An 11,711-nucleotide genomic window follows, 5' to 3' on the forward strand; every position below is an offset into this window, starting at 1 on the left:
ACTCTGGGAAGTAGAGACAAGGACACTTTTTCTCCTACTTGCTGGGCAGGGATTCTGGAGAAGCCCAGCATACCGGGGCAGAAAGATACGTTGGGCCCCTGCAGTAGGGGTGGGGGTTCCTAGTCTGGAGGTTTTCCTGGAGCCTCTCGCCCCTGCCCCAGTGTGCGTGCCCCCAAGTGGGGTTCAAAAGAAAACAAACCAGTAAAGTCACTGGTGAAATGTAGGTTATTTTAAAGAAAGGACCCACAGGACTGGGTCCTGGCCCTCAGTGCCCTTCTTGGACAAGACCTTGTAAGGGCCACCTCCCTCGTCCTGCTCCCACCCGGCCTGGCCTCCAGGCTCAGACAGCAGCTGACAGCCCACGGAGGTAGTCCCCAGCCAGGGGCAGCACAGCCCAGTCATCGGTCCGCAGGGCCACGGGCACCCCGTCCTCCTGGGCCGCCTCCAGTCGCAGCAGCAGCCTCGAGTCCGGGGGCAGACGGATGGCTACGTGGTAGCTGGTGGGGGGCTGGGCCACCACCACGAAGGGCTCCAGATGGCGGGACACCAAGGCCTCCAGCCCCTGTGGCCCAAGAGGGCACCAGAGGCGACTCTCGGCACCCTTTGGCAGGCAGGAGTCCCAGAGCTCCTCGAAGAAGCCCAGCTTGTCCCCCTCGGGGGCCTGGGGGAAAGGCAGAAAAAGGTCAGCGAAGTTCACGGGCAGCGGTGGCAGGTGGGCATGGCACGTGAGGCCGGTGGGCGTGGTGTAGAGGGCACGCACGTCCAGCCTCGTGGGGGCCGGGCGTCGGGGCTGCAGAGGCAGGAGCAGAGGACGGCAAGGGCGGCCGGGGCACAGGCAGGGCACGTGGACGGCCCCCAAGGGCGCGTACACTTGTCCTTCCACGCGGAAGCGCAGCTCCAGCGAGTACGCCGGCTCCAGCACCTCCACGTGGAGCTGCAGCACCGGGCCCGGGCCCGCCGCTCTGTGGGGCCCCACGCTCAGCCGGATCGGGGCTGGGGCCTCCTGCACCACCAGCACCGCAGCAAAGCCCTGGTTCTCGGCCACCAGGGAGGAGGCCAACGCGGGTGCAGCAGGCGAGGGGCCCAGGGCCACCCCCAGCTTGGACCCCGCAAGGTGGGCCAGGAGGATGTAGTAGAGGCGGGCATGGTCCCGCCCGTCAGGGTCCTCCCACTGCCTGGCCAGCGCCTGCAGCAAGTCGGCCAGGCCACCCCCAACACCCGCCCGCAGCAAGGCCCGGCAGACCCGGAGCAGGGCCTGCTGGAGGCCCCAGTCCGTGCAGTGCGCCGCTGCGGCTCCCAGGAAGCCGAGGGTGGCACTCTGAGCATTCCCGTCTGCCACTTTGGCCAGGATCTGCAGGTGCCAACGAAGGGCCTCATCTCTGCCCGGCCTGGACACCACCTCCTGCCGCAACGCCACTCTCAGGGGCTCCCCCAGCTCCGGGCCCACGCGATCCAAGAGGTCCACAAAATGCGGAGCCAGCACCGGCCGGGCTCGGTACAGCCGGGCCAGTCCGTGGGTCAAGGGTGTCAGCACCGTAGGCTGCGTGGCTAGGCACTGAACAACCAGGTAGGAGGCCTGGAAGCAGAGGGTGGCCGAGGCCCGGGGGCCCCCGGCCAGGGCTGCCCTCTGCCGCAAGCCAGCCAGCAGCTCCTCCAGGTAATGCCGGGGGCTCCAATCCTGGCTTTCCTCTTCCTTTTCTTCATCTTCCACGCAGAGCAGGCACAGCAGATGCAGGCGGGCCAGGAGGGCCATCGGGTCGTGCAGGAGACTGGGCAGGAGGCCGCGGCATAGCCGGGGGCCCAGCAGCAGCGGCGCGGCCTCCTCACCTGTGGGGCCCAGGGGCCAGTTCTCGGGGAAGCTCAGAAGGCAGTGCAGGTGGAAGAGGTGGGCAGGCAGGGGCAGCGCCGGGTGCTGGGCAGCCACGGTGAGCCGGCGGAGCAGCAAGGCCTCATCCTGGGCCGTGAACAGGGCTTCTCCAAAGGCTGCCTTAAGCGCCAGAACAGCGTGCAGCAGCGTGAGCTGCGCTGTGCCCAGCAGCCGCACCAACTGCGGCTTGAAGAGCACTGGCGTCTGTCCCCGGAGACCCCGCAAGGCCCAGCCCAGCAGCCACAGAAGCTGGGCCTGAGCCACAGGAGTGAGCAGGTAGGAAGTGTCCAGAAGCTGGGCCACAGCAGCCCGCAGCTCCCGGGCCTCCTCAGGAGTGGGTTCCAGCACTGCAAGGCCACACTCCTCCTCCGCTGCTGGCCAGCTGGGTGCCTGCGGTTGAAGGCGGGCATCCCCCTCCTCGGCTAGCGCCCAGTTCCAGGGATCACCCCCAGAGGGAGTATCCCCAGCCATGAGCAGGCCCTGCAGGCCGGCCCTGGCCCTGGCCCTGGCCCGTATCACCAAGGTGTTGCGCAGAGCGAGCGCCAGCAGCAGGCTGAGCGGCTGAACCGGGCCTTCCTGCCCCAGCAGACCCCGCAGCAGCCCCAGGCAGCCCCCCAGCAGCCCAGGCTTGCAGCTCTCCAGCTCCCGCAGGCACTCACACGCCGTGGCCTGCAGGGGGCGCTGCTCCGAGGCGGGGCCAAAGCCTCGCCCCAGATCGCGGCCGGAGGCCAAGCCGAGAAGAAGGGGCAGGAGCCGGCGGGAGGCTTCCGAAGTGGGGCCCAGCGCATCTCCTGCCACCAGGGCTGTGGTGGCCGCCAGCAGCAGGGGCCGCCGCAGGGCCGAGGGCCGTGGGGGTAGAAGGACCAGGGTGTCCAACAGGGAGGTGGCGGCTGCCTCGGCTGCAGTGGCGTCCGGCCACAGCTGGGCTGGATACTCCAGGCTCAGGGCCAGCAAAGAAACCTGGAGATGGGGGATTTGGGTGGGAATCACGAAAATGAGGTTCAGGGCGCGGTGGGCTGAAGTGACCAGATGGGTCAGCGCAGGGAGCGCACGCAGGGCCTACCTTGGTCTGTTCGCTCAGCTTCTCACTTCTCAGTTCGCTCAGCAGGTCACGACCCAGGTCCTCACCCTCGGGACCTGCCATGAAGGCGGACGGGCTGGCCCGGAAGGCGCCCAGGCGCTGCGCCCAGGTTTCCCGGCTCAGGGGTCCCATGGTCCGGCACGCAGGTCCCTGCAAAGAAGCTAGGGAGGATCAGGCTCGCGGCCGCCAGAGGGCGCTCGGGCACCTGCTTGCACCCCAAAGGGGCACGGCCACCCCGGGGCCGCCTCGCAAATCCCAGCTGCCCTCTGCCACGCGCAGACGCCAGCGGAGACCCCGCGCCTGGATCCCGGGATGAAAGCGAGAAGTTTCGGGGGTGACGCCGGGGCGGGGAGCCGAGGGTCCCCGCGGGGCAGGGCCGCCGGCGCGGGGTGCGTGCCGAGAGCTCATTAGGCCGCCCGCCCGCGGCCGGCACCGAAACCACAGCGCCGCCCCGGCCCCCGGCGCCCGCGGTAACGGGCCGGCAGCTCTCACCGTAGCTGACTAAGCCGCCGCGGGCACTGGGGCCGGCCGGCTCCTTCCGGGCGGCGGCGCGCGGCGGGGCGGGGCGGGGCGCGCGGCGCGTGGGCGGCGTAGGCGGGGCCGTAACGGGGCCACCGCCTTCCCCTCCCGCCCAGCCAGCAGGTGCCGACTCGCCGGTTTCGCTGGGGCTGAGTAACTGTCCCGCTGCGCGCAGGCCCCCCTTCCCCGAAACCGCCGCAGGCCCGGGCAGAGGCGGTGGAATTGGGTGGGCCCGGGCTCCCGGATGCCGGGGTCCGGTCCGCGCGCGGGCGGCGATCCCAGGGCCTTCGGGTGGACGGCGCCCACCGGGCCGGCGAGGATGGCAACCGGCGCGCCCCCCGCCGGCGTCTCGGCGCACCACACCCTGCGGGGGGCGTGGGGTGCGGGTCTTTGGACTCCCAGGGTGCCCGCTGGGGGGGGGGGAGGGGGGGTGTGCAAGGTGCGGTCCCAGGGCGCCCGCAGGAAGTGCTCCTCACAGTCCCGGCTGAACCGGTCGGTCGGGCGCCTCAGGGCTTGGCTTCGCTTCTCCGACGCCGGCCGGGTCCCCCACCCGCTCGGCTTGGGGGCGCGGAGCCGGCGCCGGGGTCACGGCGGGCGGAAGCCGCTGACCTTTGCCTTAGGCCACACCACAGTCGGCAAGGGTTGCGGCAGCAGCCGAGCCAGCGTAAAGCTGGCAGGGCAAGGCCATAAGCTTCCATGAAGCCGGAAAACAACGGGATGCAGACGTGCAGAGTGGCAGGGCCTGGCGGGTCACCGGGCTCACGGCATGTCTAGCACGGACTCAGAAACCGAGACCTCGCCACTGAAGACCTGGGGGCAAGCAGTGCACGAACTCAGCACTCTTGATTTTCAAGGGGCTGGATCAGAGCTGTTTGGCGGCACTGAAGGGGCTCGCCTGGGGCTCATCAAGCAGCATCTCCTGGGCCCCTGACCCACACTGCAGATGCCCCGCTGACTGCTGGCTTCCAGGGCCCAGAACTTCGGGCGTTCAGGCCCCACCAGCTACAGTAACGCCTTTGGCTCTAATTAGCCGGCTTTGAAGATGAAACAGACCTGAGCCCCCACCTTAGCGCTGCCAACTAGTTTCTCTCCTTTCTCCAGTCTTCGCAGGCCCCTCCCTACCCCATCTTGCTGCCCTCCAGATGGGAGGTGATAGGGAGTGGTTGGGTAGAGAGAGCTGGAAAAGAGGCTGTCTGGGTGCCCACGGTGCCAGGGATGCCAGGGGGATGGAGACAGGGAGCCACCCCCAGGGACAGGTCCAGCTGGAAAGCCCGGTCCCAACTCCTCTGGGCCCTGGCTCCACAGTTGACTCACAGGCGGCAGCCCCAAACCACTTCCCTCTAGGTGCCTCAGTTTCCCCATCTATAAAATGGGAGTGATGACTCCCGCCCAAGAGATGTGGGGTGGGGCAGCCTGGCTAATTAAACCTAAGATGAAAGAGGCCAAGATGAGAGCAGCCCTGAGAGGGAAGTCAGCTTGGGGGTAACAAGGAGCCTGTCTGGTTTCCCTGTCTGAGGCCCAGAGGGTGCTGATAACTACATACCCCTAGCCCTCACCCCTCACAGGGAGGGAGGAGTGATTATTAAGGCTCTTTTACAGTTAAGGAGACAGGCTTCAAAGGGTCAGGAAATCCACCACTGACTTTGGCCCTCATTCAGCCTCGGACAGTCACCAGCCTTTCTGAGCCTTGGCTCCTTTGGGGCCAGGGGTCCGGAGGGAGGGAACCCATGTGTGGTTCCCGATGTTGTGGTGGCCACATCCACATGGACTCCCAAGCTCACAGCAACCCTGGGCTACCTGGGGGTGGGTGCCGTTCACAGATGAGGAAAGGAAGGCCCAGAGAAGTACAGTCACCAGCCCAAAGTCACAGAGCTCCTAAGAGGTGGAGCCTGGACCTCAGCAGACAGCCCCTCCATGCCCCTGACTCGGCCTCCTTCCACAACCAGCTGCCCTCAGCCCTCTTGGGTGTCCAGGTCCCGGGATGGGCCTTCTCCTTACCTGCTGGTGCAGATGTCCCTGCCCTGTTCCCCTGTGGCACAGGCCAGCCAGAGAGTTAAGCTCGGCCCACCAGCACTGAGAGCACAAACGTTCCCTGAATCTGCAGTCTGCAGGCCTGCCCTGGAAAGTGGCCTCCCAGCCAAGAGGTGTGGGCCGCAGCCAGGTTCCCTGCTCAGAACTCCCTACTCGATGTTCACACCTCACTCCTTCTCTTCCTGCTGAGTTTCCATCCTCCCCAGAGGCGTAGCCCAGCTCTGGGGAAGACACTAGACACAAGGCTTAGAAAGGGAAAGTCAGTTTTCCAAGGGGTCCTGAGCCTCAGTTTTCTCATCTGTAAAATGGGGACATGACCGACCCATCTTCCCAATGCTGGGTATACAGGGATGCTTTAAAAAGAACACATCAGGGGTGCCTGGGTGGCTCAGTCAGTTGAGCGTCCAAGCGTCCGACTTGGGCTCAGGTCATGATCTCTCAGTCCGTGAGTTCGAGCCCCAGGTTGGGCTCTGGGCTGGCAGCTCGGAGCCTGGAGCTTTCTTCTGATTCTGTGTCTCCCTCTCTCTTTGCCCCTCCCCTGCTCATGCTCTGTCTCTCTCACTGTCAAAAATGAATAAATGTTAAAAAAAAAAAAAAAAAAGAACACATCAATAGGCAAATCCATCGAGAGAAAGCAGAGTAATAGATGCCAAGGGCTAGTGGAAGGGAGGAAGGGGAAGGACTGCTAATGTGTACGGGGTTTCTTTTGGGGTGATGAGAATGTTCTGGAAGACTGGTGATGGCTGCACAACTCTGTGAAGACACCAAACCCCCGAAGTATATACTTTAAAAGGGGGAACTTATGGTATATGAATTATATCTTAAAACCATTAAAAAATTGGTTTAACGTTTACTTATTATTGAGAGACAGAGCATGAACACAGGAGGGGCACACTGCAGAGAGATGGGGAGACACAGGATCCGAAGCAGGCTCCAGGCTCCGAGCTGTCAGCACAGAGCCTGACACGGGGCTCGAACCCACAAACTGCGAAATCATGACCTGAGCCAAAGTTGGACACCCAACCGACTGAGCCACCCAGATGCCCCTTAAAACAAGTTTTTTAATGCTTATTTTTGAGATAGAGACCGAGTGCGAGCGGGGGAAGGGCAGAGAGAGAGGGAGACACAGAATCCGAAGCAGGCTCCGGGCTCCGAGCTGTCAGCCCAGAGCCCGACGCGGGGCTCGAACCCACGAACTGCAAGATTATGACCTGAGCTGAAGTCAGATGCTTAACTGACTGAGCCACCCAGGCACCCCTAAATTATATCTAAATAAAGCTAGCAAAATAGTGTTAAAAGAAAGAGGTCCCTCGTGTACAGAACTTACATTGTAGGGGCCAGGCGGGGGAGGGCCACGGACAAACCTGACAAACCAAAATTTCACGGATTAAAAGATGCCTCCAGGGAAACAGAACAGGGTAATGGACCAGAGATGACTGGGCCACAAGGATTTAGCTAGGGTGGCCAGAGAGGCCTCTCAGAAGCGGGGACACTTGGCCGAAACCTGAATGACAAGAGGTAACCAGTCATCAGGTGGGGAAAAGGCTTCCGGGTGGAAGGCGCAGCGGAGGAGGGGCCTCAGCGGGACCAGGCCTCAGCAGGCTGGGTGGGTGGCGGGCCACGCGGGCACACAGAGCCCACGGGAAGGGAGACGCGTGTGTCAGGAGGTCAGCATGCGATCAAGGTGCACCGGCCTCCAAGACGTTCTTCCAGCTGCCACGGGAGCCACGGGAGGGCTTGAGCTGAGGGGAGACAGCTAGCTGGGGGCGGGAGCTGTCCCGTGGCCAGGTGAAATGTGACAGGGCTTTGGACCAGGGTGGTAGCTGTGGAGACGGAGGCGTGGGCAGATGCGGGACGATCTGGGAGCAGAGGGGACTTGCCGGTGGGTGGATGTGTAGGGTGAGGAAAGGCGGGGGGCAGATGACTCTGGGCTTGGGTGCTGAGGACTTGGGAGCTGACAGTCCCAGTCTTCACGATGGGAAGTAAGGATGGAGTGAAGCCTGGTGGCCACAGTGGTGAGCCTCACCTGGCTGCCTGGTCTCCTCCAGCAGGAAGCTTTGGCTTCTCCCTGCACTGCTCCAGAGGTTCCAGATGGCCCAGGAAGCCTCCTCCTCTGCCTACTGTCCCCCCCGCCAGCCCCACCTGCTGAGCCTTTTGCCCACGATGACCGTGGGAGGGCTGCAGGCCCACGGGCAGGACCTCAGCAGACATGGAGGAGTTGGTGTCCTCACAGCACTTACACTTTGTCGAGGGCTTTGTGGCCTCCCCGAGGCCATTGCTAGGTGGGGCCGGAAGGGCCACCTTTTGAGCAGAGGCCTTGGTGGCCAGGGCCCCACCGGCCTGCTCTAAGGCTGGGTCCATTCTTAGAGGCTGCTCAAAAACAAATCAACAGCGTCTCTTGACCGCTCGGAGGAACAGAGCTGGAACCAGGAGCCCCACTTTACAGATGTGGAAACTGAGGCCCTGCCAGGTTAGGCGGCTTGGCTTGAGTCCCCGGAGGCTAAAAGTCTGGGGCAGCCCAACTCCCGGCCCTTTCCTGCTTCTCCTCCCAGCACATCTCATCTCCCAGAAGCCCTCTACCTTCAGCCTCTGTGCTTCCCAGCCCTGCCCCCTCCCTGCACCCCAATCCGGCTCCCCTGCTAAGCTTTCTCTGAGAACAGGAAGGGGTTGTTCCAAGCCTTCTCCATCCAACTCTGCCTCTGCCCTCCCTGGGCTTCTCAGGGCACCAAAGGCGGGAGCCGGCCACTACTTTTTGGGGAGCATGGTCCTTGCTTGCCTGCTGGGGCTCCGGCTTTCTTTACACCCCTGTCCGCCACCCCAACAAGACATGTCCACTCAGAATGCCTAGAATCAGAGCTCACGGCTCCATTAGCAGATGGCCCAGGCCACCTCCTGCTTGGACAACTGCAGTAGCCTCCTTACTGGTCTCCCTACGGCCACCCTCATCACCCTCCCCCGGACACACATACTCCGTTCCCCTTAGCCGACCCCAAGGCTTTCCCACCACTCTGAGCCTCACATGACACGGCTCACCTGCCTCTTCAACCTCGGCTCCCACACCCTCCCATCCCCTTGATAATATCGCTGCCTGGTCTTTCTGTGCATCTCACGCACACTAGGCTCACTCCACTCCCGCTCTGGGGTCTTTGCACCAACCGTCAGGCTCTTCCCTGCTCTGCACAGCTCCTGGTTAGATCTCAGCACCCCCGGCCCGTCACTATCCCATCACCGAAGCCGTGCACCGCACTAAAAGTTTCCTTAGTATTCTGTCTGCCTCGCGTCATAGAATCACCAGTGCCCAGCCAATGGTGGGTGTTCGAGAAGTATCTGTTGACTGGCTTAAGGACTGAACGAATAATATCTAACGGATGCCGTGTGAACAGAGCAGAAGGTGCCTGCCCTCATGGAGCTCACAGGTTAGCCTGGTGTTCGTCCAAGTTCACACACGCCGTCTGGTTCCAGGGCTGCTCGCAAACCACAGGCGACATGCCAGCAGTCTATGGCTCCCATCTGCCCTACAGAGGTATTGTGTTTGACTCGTTCCATGGTTTTAAAAAAATTGAGCCAGCTTTTAAAAATTGGTATATTTCACATACAAATCTGGATATTTGGGGGGGGGGGCTTCTTTTCCCAAAATGGACAGATGGGGCCACACCGGGTTTCTCTGCTCAAATGACATGATTGCTACTACACCCTTCCGATAGGCACATTCTCCATGGTCCCCACCACTCTCTCTCTCTCCCTGACAGCCTTTTATCACTGAACCTGCCCCATCGCTTTCCTTATGATAAATTTGCTCTGTATCCATGCCTCTACCAAGAGTTGGAACGCGAAAGGCTGAATGGGTCCCATGAGTCAAGAAAACCAGATATTCGTTCATTCAACAAATATTTATTGATAATCCACTATGTGCCGGCAACAGTTGTAGATAGGGCAGCGGAAACCATGGATGAATATCCCTCCCTCCCGGGGCCTCATTCCAAACACTGTGTAACATTCTTTTCACAAGTGGAGACATCGGAGTTGTTCCTCACTGCCCCCCCTTCCACGAGAAAGACTATGCTTCTCGTGTCCGGGGTCATCGGTGAAGACTTCGTCATAGTTTCCACGAAGCACCTACTGGGTGACGAGCCCCTGTAAGGGTCTGGCACCAACCGAAATGCTCAGTGTTTGTTGAATTCATTAGCTGAATTTACCTCCTAGGCAGGGTTGGTCAATGATGTTTCTCCAGGATTTATTCAAACGCTTAAGTCCGCGGCCGGCACTCAAGTCATGTCACTTGAACCCAAGGGTGCAGGTAAGAGGGGAGGACTATCAAAGTACGTTTGGGCTGCAAGAAGGCAGAGCCCTGGGAGAGGAGGGCGAAGGCACTAACAGTAGCGCCTGCCAGAGGCCAGTGACCCCAGGAGGCAGGTGACAGGATTCTCAGGTGATAGACATTAGGAAACAGGCAGGGAGAGGAAAGCCCCTTGGCCAAACTCACAGGCCCCACGAGGGAGGGAGGGAGGGGGCCTATCTGCTCCTGAAGTCCACACTCTCCCCACGCACCTAGGGCGTGCTCCCAGAAAGTCCTGGGAGTGGGGGCGGGGCAATGTACAGGGCCTGCCCGGAAGTCGGACATCAGCGGTCTGCTCCTCTTGGACTTCTGGCTTTTGAATAGAGTGAATTCATTTATCAGACTCGTTTCCTCTTAACCTGTTCCAGCAAACATTTAATACGTGAGAAAGGTGTATGTGTGGTAGAGATTCTGAAATGTTTATTTTATAGGGGGGTAGGAGGAGAGCTAAAAAGAGGAAGGGGTCCCATTCCTGACCTTAGTGATAAGAGAAGCCCAGCCGTGGCCCGGGGCCAAAGCGCCACAGTAACACCGAAGGCAACAAGCCAACAAGGGCTCTGAGGGTGGGCCTCCCTCCAGCTAAGCCTGGGGACTGGGCAGAGCATGATGAATGGTTGGGGGGTGAGGGGGAGGGTGTGTGTCCCAGGCTGAACCTCGGCCCAGGGTGGGCTATGGGGGGGAAGCAGACAGGAGCTCCCTGCCTGCAGTGGCTGCAACCAGGCAAAGTAGATTGGGTCTGATTCCAGAGGGCCTGGGCCTCGGCCTGGCTGCACTGAAATCTGGCCAGTTGGGACCCGGATGAGGGTGTCTGCAGGTGTGTAAGCCCCAGTGACTAAGGCGCTGGGGTCCTCCGGGATCTCGGTGGACTCAGACCGGTTTAAACGCCCTTTCCTCCACGAAGCCTTTGGCACTTCCCTGGCCAGAAAGCGGGCTCTGGGCAGTGATGAGCCGATCTGCTCTCTCCGAGGGCACTCCCCGCTTTGAACCGCGGCCGCGTCCTCCCCACGCTGCTCAGGCCTCGCGTGCCTTCCCGCACGGAGCCGGAGCCCGGCGAATACCTCTAGGCTGAAGCACGAATTGCTCAGCCAGGCCTTCGGGAACCGGGCCGCCTGGGCCCAGGCCCGGTTCAACAAGTGTGGGCGGGGCCGCGCGTTCCCGCCCGACGGCTTCGCGCCTCCCCAGGCGCCGGGACGCGCCGGGGCCGGGCCCGGGCCCCGTTGGGCGACTTTCATTTCATCACCCGCGGAGCGTGCGAGCGCCGGTGCAAATAACGTTGCCCCCTCCCCTCCTCTGCTCCCTCCGAAACTCCGAAGCTTCCGTCTGCGAACGCTAGCATTCCGGGCTGGGAGGTCCCTGGAGGGCGGCGGCGCGGCCGGCGGGGCAGCCGGGTGCCGGGTGCCCTGCGCCGCCCCCCCCCCTCCGCCCCCGCCCGGCCACCCCGCCCAGGCCGCGAGGCCACCTCACCCGCAGCGGAATGGAAACCGGTTCGACAGGTAACAAATAGGTGGTTGTCACCGTTATTTCCCAACGCATGCGCCGTCGCTCCCCGGGATACTCCAAGCTAATTAGCTCAGATCAACCCCCCCCCCCCCCCCGCCCCAGCCACCAACACACACCGCCGCGAGCCAATAAAGCGTGAACCCGTCCGTCCGGCTCGCACTTTAAGACTTCCCGAGCGGCCGCGGGGGACGCCAGTCGATCTGGGAGACGCTTACCTGCCGCTGTCCCCGCCGCCCGGTGCACCTGGCCGCGAGGGCCTCCGTTCGAGGGAGGGCGGCGACGGCCCCGCGGAGTTGGAAACCGGCGCGCGCCGTCCCGGGCACGGTCTCCCCGAGGAACGCGGGGGCACTTGGGCGACTCCTTCCCTGAACTGCCCC

The 11,711-nt window shown here is 62.5% G+C and overlaps 1 protein-coding gene and 1 long non-coding RNA gene across 4 annotated transcripts; both read right to left on the minus strand.

Annotated features, from left to right (window-relative positions):
- Positions 1-202: 202 nt before the first annotated feature.
- On the minus strand, positions 203-3,563 carry AP5B1 (adaptor related protein complex 5 subunit beta 1). 2 transcript variants are annotated; one of them, XM_058689678.1, is made up of 3 exons: positions 3,441-3,563; positions 2,931-3,098; positions 203-2,827 (listed from the first exon to the last, which is right to left on the minus strand). In XM_058689678.1, exons 2-3 carry the CDS (start codon positions 3,078-3,080, stop codon positions 341-343), a joined length of 2,637 nt encoding a protein of 878 aa, XP_058545661.1. In that variant the 5' UTR covers positions 3,081-3,098; positions 3,441-3,563; the 3' UTR covers positions 203-340. The 2 variants fall into 2 exon arrangements, with proteins under 2 accessions (XP_058545661.1, XP_058545660.1); XM_058689677.1 differs by lacking the exon at positions 3,441-3,563 and having other exon boundaries at positions 2,931-3,434.
- Positions 3,564-9,373: 5,810 nt separating this feature from the next.
- LOC131488167 (uncharacterized) lies at positions 9,374-11,664 on the minus strand. Of its 2 annotated transcripts, none has more exons than XR_009250105.1 (3): positions 11,550-11,664; positions 10,047-10,147; positions 9,374-9,642 (listed from the first exon to the last, which is right to left on the minus strand). It is a non-coding gene; the product is annotated as an uncharacterized LOC131488167 (long non-coding RNA). The 2 variants fall into 2 exon arrangements; XR_009250104.1 differs by having other exon boundaries at positions 10,047-10,193; positions 11,550-11,653.
- Positions 11,665-11,711: the final 47 nt, after the last annotated feature.

Source organism: Neofelis nebulosa, chromosome 10 (assembly GCF_028018385.1).
Source record: "Neofelis nebulosa isolate mNeoNeb1 chromosome 10, mNeoNeb1.pri, whole genome shotgun sequence".
Classification (NCBI taxonomy): domain Eukaryota; kingdom Metazoa; phylum Chordata; class Mammalia; order Carnivora; family Felidae; genus Neofelis; species Neofelis nebulosa.